Source organism: Zalophus californianus, chromosome 10 (assembly GCF_009762305.2).
Source record: "Zalophus californianus isolate mZalCal1 chromosome 10, mZalCal1.pri.v2, whole genome shotgun sequence".
Classification (NCBI taxonomy): Eukaryota; Metazoa; Chordata; class Mammalia; order Carnivora; family Otariidae; genus Zalophus; species Zalophus californianus.
This window is the reverse complement of record NC_045604.1, coordinates 12,000,456-12,012,708: the sequence shown is the minus strand read 5'-3', so window position 1 is coordinate 12,012,708 and position 12,253 is coordinate 12,000,456. Positions and strand designations below refer to the sequence as shown.

Below are 12,253 nucleotides of genomic sequence, written 5' to 3'. Positions count from 1 at the left end.
CTTTCATATGTTTAAAAGTCATGCATATGTCCTTTTATGTGAACTATTTATACCTATCCTTTGCTTATCTTCATTTTCTCATGAGTATTTTTTTGCTGATTTTTCAAAGGTTTTAGTATTTAAAAATTAACCATTTGCCTGCCACATGTTACAGATATTTTTTTTCTCAATCTATTATTTACCTCTCTACCTTGATTTAAGGAGAGTTTTTAAAAGAATCCAGTGCATTGTTCTTTAATTTTACAGTGTCAACTTGAACAAAAAAAAAATTTATGGGCTTCTGTTGTGTGTCATTCTTAGGAAGAATTTCCCCTACTAAGACTATAAAAATAGTTGCTAGCTTATCATTTATTTTTTCTAGTGCTTGCTTCTATGACTTCTTTGTTTTTGTTTTTTGTTTTTACATTTATATCCTTAATCCTTTAAGGATTTATTTATTTTGGAGTGATGTATCACTTAACTTGTTTCTAGTTGTTATAATACCATCATTTCCTTATTGATGTGAGATACTAACATTGAATTTGACATATCACAAATTATCCTTTGTATTTGGGTCTATTCCTTAGACAAACTTTGGGAAAAAAAATTGGTCACCTGGAAATTCTGTACAGTTTCCTCTCTCTTTTATTGTTTTGTCATTCATGGGTCACAATTTAATTGTAACGATTTTCTGGTTATCAGTAAATCATGATTCTTTTTATTTTATTTATTTATTTATTTATTATTATGTTATGTTAATCACCATACATTACATCACTAGTCTCCGATGCAGTATTCCACGATTCATCATCGTGCACAACACCCAGTGCTCCATGCATAACGTGCCATCCCTAATACCCATCACCAGGCTAACCCATCCTCCCACCGCCCTCCCCTCTACAACCCTCAGTTTGTTTCTCGGAGTCCATAGTCTCTCATGGTTCATCTCCCCCTCTGATCCCCCCCCCTTCATTTTCCCCCTCCTGCTATCTTCTTCTTTTTTTTTTTTTAAACATATAAGGTATTATTTGTTTCAGAGGTAGTAAATCATGATTCTAAGAAATTCAACCTTCTAGAATAAATCTAGAAATAAGTGGGAAAATGTCCCATTGTACCTATTCTATATCCAACTATCTTATATGTGAACTTAAAGAAGAGTTAGCTGCAATGATTCAGAAAGTATCATATGCCCACCTACCTGAAAAGAATTTGCACACTAGAAAAAAGCAAATCTGAGAAAGAGAAATACAGGGGTATAAGAAACTGCTGTTGAATAATGTAACCAGTGAAAATCATAGATAATTCAAGATTAATTCTAATAATGTGACTATGAAGTTTAATTGCATTAGATTTTACTTATTTCAGAGAGAGAGAGAGCGCGAGCGTGCACAAGCGGGGGGGGGGGGCGCAGAGGAAGAAGCAGACTCCCCACCGAGTAGGGAGCCTGGTGCGGGGCTTGATCCCAGGACCCTGAGATCCTGACCTGAGCTGAAGGCAGATGCTTAACCAAACGAGCCACCCAGGCACCCCTGTTCCGATTTATTTTCACATGTGCTTCTTCTATTTTTAAAACGTTTTTTCAAAAATTCCATTAAAATGGGGCGCCTGGGTGGCTCAGTCGGTTAAGCGTCTGCCTTCAGCTCAGGTCATGATCCCAGGGTCCTGGGATCGAGCCCCGCGTCAGGCACCTTGCTCAGCAGGGAGCCTGCTTCTCCCTCTGCCTGCTGCTCTCCCTGCTTGTGCTCTCTCTCTGACAAATAAATAAATAAAATCTTTAAAAAATAAATAAAATAAATCAGAACAAAAGCAGAACAATTCTTGGTGATTTTTAATAAAACATTCTATACTAGTTGCACCTGGCAGCTGTCCTTCCAGTAGCGCTAATCCAGTCCCCCATACTTCCGACTGCAAGTACCTGGCCATCGAGCGGCTTTCTTCTTAGCTAGTCTTGCCTTATTATTTTCTGGTCTCGTCGAGCCTCCCAGTATATTGGCCTCTACCTCTCCCTGTCCGTCACCTCTCTTTTGTCTTCACCTTCTTCACCATCGAGCTTAGATTTTATGATCCATCACTTCAGTAACTCACCAGTAACTGAGCTCATGTTGCTGCTTTCTCTCTGTTGGTACTTGTTTGTGAAACTCCAGACCAGGATGAACTCATTTATCTGCTTCCTCAGTAACCTGTCTTCGGGCATTTGAGTATTGCTGAAGAAAATGACACAGTGGGACAGGTGAGAGCCACCATAAATTCGTGGGCACCATTCTCGCCTGGACTGTCAGTACTGCCCAGCAGCCCCACTAGACTGCTTTGGGTAACTCGTTTTTTTCCTCTTTCTACAGAGATTATTTCAAGTCTTTGCTACTTCCTGCAAACCTGTGTGGCCTCTCTTCACTCTTAGCAGATGACTGTACCTCTAATCACACAGAGAAAGTAAAAGCCAGCAGAGTAAAACTCCCTCAACTTCCTGTTACCCAGTGTTTGCGTGTTTCTACATCCAAACCTGATTTCTCTTCCTTTCTGCTTATAGGGAAAAAGCGTCTTTCTTCCCACACAAGGGCAGTCTCTCCATGTGCTCTGAGTCTTTCCACTTTCTGGGAGCTTTATCTTTCCCTTCTCTTGCCTCATCAGCTTCTCTCTCTCTCTCTCTCTCTCTCTCTGCTGGATCCTTCCCTTGGGATTTAAACCATCTCCAGTCTCTCCTGTCTTAAAAGAAGCACCCCTCCCTCAGGTGCCCCCCTCTTTCTTCCCCAGCTCTCGCACTGTTGCCACGTCTTCAAGGTCAAACTTGTCAGGGGCTTCATCTGCCGTCACTACCTCCATTTCATTTCCCACTGGCCCCCCCAGCCCACTGCACCTTGACTTTTATCCTTAACATTTTTTAAATAACCACCAGTAGAATAGACACAGGAGAAAATAAAGGAACAAAGAAAATCTGATGAATCTAGGAAAAATAAAACACTTAAAACACAAAACAAAATTTAAAAACACTCCAAATATGTCAGTAATTACAGTGAACTTGAGAGGTTAAACTGTACGGTGTGATCTATTTCATTAATAGTCTAGAAAAAGACCAAAGTGTAGTGTCAAAAAGCAGATCACTAAGAAAGAGGACATTGATGGCGCAGGCAGGACACAGGAACTTCTCGCATGAGCCCATGTTTTACGTATTATTTGTTGTGTTTCATGACTTTATATGTTTGTCACAACTCGTATTGTATACTTAGATTTGGTAAATTTAATTGTGTGTTATTTATATCACCGCGAAGCTGACAAAAAAGAAATTTAATAGAAAGCAGCATAATATAATACTTGGCTCCCAGTGAGTTCGTATTTACAAGTCATAATCATGTAAACGCAATGCTATTTAACTGAAAATTTGATTATATTGCATTAAGAGGATGACAGGAGGGGAAGGGAAGCTAAAAGATCTTCATCCTAATTGACCATTAATAGGAAATTGAGAGAATGTCTAGGACTGATGAACCAAGAATTAGCAATGCAAGCAGTTTGTTTAGAAACATCTGACAAAAATTGGAAGGAAAAGCTAAAGAAGACTCTGGTAGGCAGACTTGGAGTCTGGAAGCGTAGCACAGGGGACCGATGTTTTGTTAGCAACCTGTTAGAGTTCCTTTACAGCTTTGACCATGAGCCTATATCATTTTAATAAAAATTAATTTTAAAATTTGGGGCAGTGCACTGCTAGAAATAACTAGAAAGACCAGAAATGGGCATTGAACCCAGCTTAGTTGAAGGGAGAGTGGAAACTGATGTGATGGACGCCTTTTCCGGGGAGGTAATGTCTAGGCTGAATGTGAAAGGGTGGGTTCCGACACACCGAGTGATTTCTGCAGAACGTCACTCATTATTAAGGATGTTTCCTCTCTCTTGTAATTTTGTTAAACTCAAGCAGTACTTCCAAAAGATACTTTATTGATTTATTGCATTTTCTAGGTTTATATTCTTGTCGGTGGTGGAAAGATGACACAAATAAATCTTTCCTCTGTATATTTTTCTTCTTTTAAAAAGTATTGCTAGTCTATCTAGCACTACTGTCATGTTGAGTGCAAATGTTTGATGGGATATTCTTATCCTGTTTCTGTTTTTTCGGGTTTATCACTCAGTGCTACTCCATGGTTTTCAGATTTGGTGATACATTATAATGTTTTTCTCGTATAAACTTTAATTTCTGGGGGGAAATTGGAGGGGGAGACGAACCATGAGAGACGATGGACTCTGAAAAACAAACTGAGGGTTCTAGAGGGGAGGGGGGTGGGGGGATGGGTTAGCCTGGTGATGGGTATTAAAGAGGGCACGTTCTGCATGGAGCACTGGGTGTTATACGCAAACAATGAATCATGGAACACTACATCAAAAACTAATAATGTAATGTATGGTGATTAACATAACATAAAAAAACTTTTCCTTCTGGTCATATTCCTAATTGACTATAATGATAATTCTTCAATATGTCGTTGTGTGATATTGGCAAAGATCGTCTTTTGGTTCCTTAGACTTCTGTTAATAAACTGTATTGGCTTTTTTTCATTGGCATCATCCTTTTAAGGTTTTAAAATCATACGCATTTCCAGGGGTGCCTGGGTGGCTCAGTCAGTTAAACCTCCAACTCTTGGTTTCAGCTCAGAGTGTGATCTCAGCAGGGGGTCTGCTTGTCTCTCTCTCTCTCTCTCTCTCTCTCTCTCTCTCTCTGCCTCTGCCCCTACCCCCCCTCACTGTACGCTCATGCTCTCTCTCAAATAAATTTTAAAAAATAAAATCATACCCATTTCTGATTCCTAAAAGCAATCAGCTGAAAGATCACTTATAATACTGAAGTTTGAAAAGTTATGAGGTTACTCCTGAAGAGCAGGCAGGGTCACCCTATTGTGCAGCTCTGCCTTTTGCATTCATGCTGTGCATAGCAGGGTAGCTGTCGGAAAGTTTTGGAGGCCTTTTATTTTAATAATGACTGTCTTATCAAGTCTATTAACATCTCATTGAAATAAGCTTTAATATATAAGATAAAATAGATTTTTTTCTATTTGTAATTTAGGTGGGGTACTTATAGTAAAAGGCACTACTTAGTGGGTCCGTTCATGCAGCAACCACTATTTGAATGACGAAGAAAGGTAAAAGACACAGTGCTTTACCACTTAGACTCTCACAGTTTAGTAGAAGGTAGTTTATAAAAAAAAAGGCAATCACACTGTAATGTATTAAGTGTTGTATAAAGAAATGTCCTGGGTGCTGTAGGAACACAGGAAGAGAAACCACAGGCCTTCCATTTTCAATAAACATTCTTTTTCTACTATATAAAAGTTTTTGTCATTCATAAAGCTATGATTTTCACTGAAACCATTCACTATTCTGCCACTTAAAAGATGAAAATTCACCTTGAAACACTGAAATTGGGGAAGGAGGGAGGCATTATTGTACAATAACAATATAATAAAGGAAGCATGCCAGTTGAGAGAATTTTTCTGCAACTAAACTCAGATGTATTATCTGGCTCCTCACAAAATAAGCATTGATCATTATTAGTGATATCTTCAGTCATGCTTCCGTACAAGATGTGGCTGTTCTTTAAATTGTCCTTTGGTAAAAACCCAAAGTTGTCATTCTAAACAGAACTAAAATAATATCTGTGTACAGTTTTTCTGTAAGGTAATTTGATACATAGAGCAAAGATGTTGAGAAGAGTTCTTCTTTTCCCCTTAGTGGGTGGGTGGGTGGGTGGGTGTGTGCGCGCGCGCACATGTGGTTCTTCTTTTGGGAAAGTGGTGTCAAAATCTCTAGTTGTAGTCATGGATTTATGTACTTTTTTCTTTGTTCTGTCATTTTTGCTTGTTGAAACTTCAGTTACGAAGCACATGCATAATTATATTTAGGATTGTTACGTCTGCCCTTTTATCATTATGTGGTGTCTCTTTTTACTTCATTAGTCCAATACTCCTTGTGTTGAAGTCTAATTTGTTGGATATTACCATAGTGTCCCTACCTCTCTTTTGCTGAGTGTTTGCATATATAGTATATTTTTTCCCCATAATTTTATGGTCAGTCTGTGTATTCATACTTAACAGTGCATCTCTTGGAGACAGCATACATTTAGGCCTTTTTCAAAACTTGATAATCTCTTTGAATTGAAATAATTAGTTTATGTTAAATATAATTATTGATCTGCTTGGTAAGTGTATAATTTGCTCTTTTGTTTTTGTCCCATCTGTTTGTTGTTGTTATTATGTTGTTCCTCTTCTTCCTTCCTTGCCTACTTTTGAGTTAATCAGTGTTTTTTAGTATTCCATTTAAATTTCTCTTTTGACTCCTTACTTATGTCTCTGTGTTTTTTAGTGCATTTTTTCAATGCTTGCGCTAGAGATTACAGAATGCATTCATATAATATTACAGTCTCCATAGTGTTAATATTGTACCTGTTCAGATAAAATGTAAGAATTTTGTAAGAGTATTTTAATTCCCCTGACCTTTGTACTTGTATTTTCACATATACTCATATCTGCTTACATTATAAACTCCATAGTATGGTGTTATAATTTTTTAAACAGTCATATGTCTTTTAAAGAAAGTAAGAGATGAAAAGATACGTACTCTTTTATACTTACTCACATATTTCCTATTTCCAGAGCTCTTTATTCCTTTGTGTAGATTCAGGTTACCATCTATGGTCATTTCCCTTTAGGCAGAAAAACTTTTTTTAGCATTTTATATAGTGTACGTCTTCTGGCAGCAAATTCTTTCAGCTCTTGTTCATCTAAAAATGTCTTTGTTTTCTTTTTTGAAGAATATTTTCACTGGATAAAGAATTTGGGGTTTCAGTTTGAGTTTTTTTACAGCACAGGAAAAATCTTGCATTGTCACCTGACCTCCGTTGTTTCTAAGGAAAAGTGAGCTGCCATTGGAATTGTCATTCCTTTATATGTATTGTGTTGTTTTCCCTGGATGTTTTTAAGGTTCCCCCTCCCTGCCCCAAAGACATGATTTCTAGCAGTTTGTCTGATAAGGAAACGGGCACATAAAACTTAAACAGCTTGCCCAAGAATGCATAGCTAGTGAGTAGAAAAATTCATTTCATTTCAGTTGGTATTGAAGGAAACGGAAATTGTATTATTATTCAAGAACTGGAGTGTGGGTCCATGGGATGCAGCCTTGAAGAGCTAATGAAACTGTGACTTTTAATTACTCTGACTATGCTGCGCTCCCGGGCAAGCCTTCGGGTCCTGTTGTCACTGCTGCAGTAAGAATGACGGAATGCAAGGTCTGCTGGCTTGAGTGGACAACTTGAAGAAGGAAATGCCAAGATCTAACCTTGCGTTTTCATCTAAAGATGGGGACAAAAACTTGTAGATATTCTATAATTAAGCTAACATAATTTCTTATATCTACTATCCTTAGGGCTGAGATAGTTCTTAAACTCACTGTTTAATCCAGCATGAGCTGAATTCATATTCATGCCATATTTTCTCTTTGAGTGTTAAGCTGTCTATCAGGAAGGAATGAGATCAGTTATTCCAAATTATTCTTCAGAGAGTTTCTTCAGGGAAAGAGTATGCTTCTGAGTGGTGCTGTGGCAATCTAAGATGGGGTTTTGGGGGAAATATTTTTGGGTGGGTGTTTTGTAATCAGAATTATATAAAATATTTTCTAAATGTTCTATTTTAACTTATAAGACTTATATAAATGCATTCTGAATAAGTTGGATGGCTCATAAAATGATCATGCTTCATGTCGAAAGTTGAGATCTTATTTTTAAAAAGGATTTTGGAGAGTATGCTACCTTTTCCAACTTAGGTGGTGGGATGAGAAAGAATAATATTTTTAGACGAGCCCTCTATCCTCTCCTCTGCTCTCCAGCTACAGACACAGCCATGCCTGTGCTTTTCCTAGAATCTCCTCTTCTGTTGGTGGAATCATCCAGAAATAATTTAATCCTGATATGTTACACTAGGGGTCATGTGTTATCCAATGGGCCAAATCCAGCCTTTTGGTAATTTTTCATATAGTCCTGAATTAAGAAAGGTTCTTAAATTTTTAAGAAGCTGGGGGTGGGGAGGAAAGCTTATGCAACAGAGACAGTTAAATTTTACAAAGCCTACAGTATTTATTATCCAGCTTTTTACAGAAAAAGTTTGCTGACCCCTCTTTTTCACTGTCTTGCTGGGGATACAAAAAAGTCAAGGATTCTACCCACATGTAGTTTATTTGATCAAGAGTTTCTCTTTAGGGAATTGATTATATAGTAACCCCTCTTTTTTATGTTTACAAACTACTAGAATTTGAACATGTTTGATAAGAATCTCTTAATTGTCCATTGTTCCCTGATGTTTACCTCTGGTTTTAAAAATAGTGATAGCTGTGTGTATCAGCTGACATTGCTGTGTAACAGACCATCCCAACACCCAGTGGCTTAAACTAACAAGCATATGTTATTTCTCATGAATCAGTGGGTCATCTGGGGAACCAGTTGATTTAATCGGAGCTCAGGTGGGGGTGGTTCTGCTCTACGTATTTCTCATCTTCCTTCTGGTGTCAGCCTGGGCAAGTCCAGGGTGATGGCAGAAGTTTAAGAGAGCAAGCTGAAACACAGCAAAGTCTCTTGATGACTAGCTTGGGACCAGCTATACTGTCACTTCCAGCTCATTCTTTTGGCCAAAGCAAATTACGTGACTGAACCCCCAAAGAGCGGGGAACTAAGTCCTGCTCTCATTGGAAGGACATTAGAGAGTTACATGGCAAAGGACATGAAAATTTGAGGCCACTAATGCAGTCTGTCATAGTTTGGTTTAAGGTCAGGATGTACCTTGCAACCAGTATTGGGAGGTGGGTATTGTACACATCAAAGATCCAGACAGCAGGGAATCATTCCTCAGAAGTCCTTCGCGAAGGGGCATCAGGAGTACAAGGGCCCTGAATTCCTTCAATTTAGCTTTTATGTACTGAGTGCCTTCCTTGCGCCTAACACTATATTAAGTTATGGGGCTCATAGAGCTTCAGGTCTAACAGTGGAAACAGACCATGACACATACATAGAAGATGGTGTGATAGTTCCAGTAGTAGAAATTGGTACTGGATATAAAAATAGCAACAGGAGAGAGTGGGAATCGACTCTGCATTGTGGAAGACATAGGAAGCTTTGTTGAGGAGGAGCTAAAATTAAATCTTGAAGCCTGGACAGGTCCACATTCCATGGTACTATTCAAGTTCAGGTAGAGAAGTACTATTTCTGGGAAAAGGTACAGCAATCTGTTAATGCTTAGAAATTGATTGTAATTAACAACTCTTGTTTGTGCTCAGATAATAGAGAAGTCTCTAAGAGCCCGTGAATAACTTTGTATTTACCTCCTTACTTTATTTATTGCAGTAGTTTTCAGACTTCAGCCTGCATCAGAATCACCCGGAGGACTTGTTAGAACACAGATTGCTGGACCCACCCCCAGAGCTTCTTACTCAGTAGGACTGGAACAGGGCCAGAGAATTTGCATTTCTAACAAGTTTCCAGATGATGCTGATGGTGCTGGTTCAGGGACAACACTTTGAGAAGTATTGATTTATTGAGCTTTTCCTCTGTGTCTGGCGCTCTGCAATGTGGTGAGTATATAAAAATGAAAAGAAAACATCCCTGTCCTCAAATTGCTCATGGTAGGGTGGCAGAGACAGAGAAGTAAGTGTATAGTGATAGTATAGTGGAGCGGATGATGAGCTACATGAAAGCAGTTTGCCGTGTGAATACACCAAAGGGGCACTAGTTCACAATGAGGCTGGAGGCTGCAGATGTGTGTAAGACCCAGAGACCACCCTTTAATTTGCACCAAGTTTAAAAAAAAATCTGAAAGTAGAGGCCTTAGGTTTTATGGAACCCTTTTACATACATAATTAAATTGGATTTTCTCCCGTTAAAAAAATCCTAAAGTAATAACAAAGAGAAAAATGACCTTGAGTCATGCTTTGCATGAGCTTGGTAAATGGAGTCATCTTTAATATTGCCTTTAGGAGATTTTCTGATCAAAAGTTTTCTAGATAAGCTTGTAGTTGTATAGGCAGGACAGCACAGGCTGAATCAGTTTCTTTGCAAATAAAAAAATACTCCTTTCTTTTGTTAATTTGTGCTACTCATCTTCAGGTATTTTAAAGACAGTTGGAGAAAGATGTTACATTTATTATGTGTGACTCTGTGTTCTCACAAAAACTGCTAGAAACCTTTGTATGTCAGAATGCAGGCAAAACTGAATGACAGCAGGAGCTTTGAGAGCTGGGGAAACCGTTTGTTAGGCAGCTGGTCCTGGGACTCAGGTGCTGAGCCTGCCCTTGAACAAGATTCATCACGGTTGTGGGCTAGTGTTACTGTAAGACAGACCCACACCTTTGCCTCAAGAGTAGCGCTGTGGAGGAATGCAGTGGGCATTATGTCACTGACCTAGGCAGGGCTCTTGGTTGAGCATGGTAAGCTGAGGGAGGGGCTTGGATCAGGCAGGGAGCAGTCAGGATACCTGAAGCAGGCAGCTGGTTGGTCAATTGACTGAACTATATGCCAGCGAATGAAAGAGTAAAACAGAGTGTGGAGAAACAGAGCTGTACTCATGAACTTGTTTGTCTTGGCATTAAAAACATTCTGCCCTTTTAATGACGCAATCCTGGACTGTGTTGTCATCTCAACCTGAAGGGACAATACCCTTAGAGGGGTAATGGTCTGTATGGCTTCTATCTATCTCTATATTTTTTTTAATCAAAAGCATATATGTAGTAGCGCCTGGGTGGCTCAGTTAGTTAAGCATCCAACTCTTGATTTTGGCCCAGGTCATGATCTCAGGGTTGTGAGATCGAGGCCTACATCGGGCTCTGCACTGGGTGTGGAGCCTGCTTGGGATTCTCTCTCCCTCTCCTTCTCCCCCTCTCTTCCACCCCTCCCCCCTACTTGTGCGCAGGCGTACTCTCTCTCTAAAAAAAAAACGACATATGCCTAAAGTTATGCAGAACATTTCATTTTAAATAGTTATATTCCCTCTGACAAAGCGAGCTAAAGTGAAGTAGAAATTATAAATAGAATTCTTTCACTTTAAAATCATGTAGTGCAATGTATTTTCATTGAAGTTGAATTATTAATGAAGATTATTTGTAGTCTTTTTAACTGTCCTTTTTAAGCTATAATCTCATTAACAATGAAATCTTGTAACCTTTTTCTTAGCATACATCTGTGGATGGATACACTGAACCGCATATCCCGCCTACCAAATCAAGTAGCAGACAGAACATTCCTCGGTGTAGAAACTCCATTACGTCAGCAACAGACGAACAGCCTCACATTGGAAATTATCGTTTACAAAAAACAATAGGGAAGGGAAATTTTGCCAAAGTGAAATTGGCAAGACATGTTTTAACTGGTAGAGAGGTAAGTTTTCATGATGCTTTTTAATATTTACTTGGACCTCCCCAGGGTCTTGTTACAAAGCTTTCCTATGAGCTGATGCTGGGAATAAATGACATTTGAAATATGGTAAATACTGAGATATGTGTGAATGGAACATCCGTAGACAGAGCTATAATAAGGCACAAAAAGTTGGCCTTTGAAGGTTCAGAAAAGACTCATCCCTGCATGTAGCGTCTCATAAATCAGGCGTACTACAGTTGAGCTTTCCTCAGACTTCTGTCTTCTTTATATGGTTTCTGTAAACATTTTTGACTATCTTTGTTCCCCAACCCTAGGAACAGGGCCAGGGTAAGTTCTCGTTACTTACTGCTTAAGGTAAATTAGGTATAAATGTATATAAAGTCACCCACTACTTTTTATCTGTTCAGAGACCACATTGCACTTGTGGTTAAAAACAGATGGTTTTCTCAGGTAATAAGAGAATTGGGTTTCTAAAATCCCATGTGTTTTAAATTATGTGTATGTAGATAGCAAAAATGTATGTATTTAATCTTAGTACTAATATTTAATAATTTGTATAGTAAAGACTAAAAAAGTTAATATTACTTAATGTTTCCTGGATTCAGTTAGGACTTGAAGATCTCAGTCATAATTTGTTTTTAATAAGTTTTTCTTTTGCTCTGTACATAATATTGTCACTTATGGTTCATTTTAGTCCTCTGCCCATTCTGGCTCCAGGAACTGTTCAGACACAGGCTCTATTAGGCAGAGACTTAGACTTAATCCACTTGGTTAGTCTGCTGCTATAAGTGAACTTGGGTGTTTGATTTCTCTAATCATTTTATTCACATGATACCTAACCTACTGAAAGCTTATAATCCCCTCCCTTCTGATAATTAT

General features: G+C 38.6%; 1 protein-coding gene across 4 annotated transcripts in view; it reads left to right on the top strand.

Annotated features, from left to right (window-relative positions):
• MARK1 (microtubule affinity regulating kinase 1) overlaps window positions 1-12,253 on the top strand; it is a 122,180-nt gene that overhangs the window by 42,667 nt on the left and 67,260 nt on the right. For all 4 annotated transcript variants that reach the window (XM_027611599.1, XM_027611598.1, XM_027611597.1 and 1 more), the window contains exon 2: window positions 11,171-11,374. In XM_027611599.1, coding sequence (XP_027467400.1) covers window positions 11,171-11,374 — 204 coding nt within the window. The remainder of the gene's footprint in view (window positions 1-11,170; window positions 11,375-12,253) is intronic.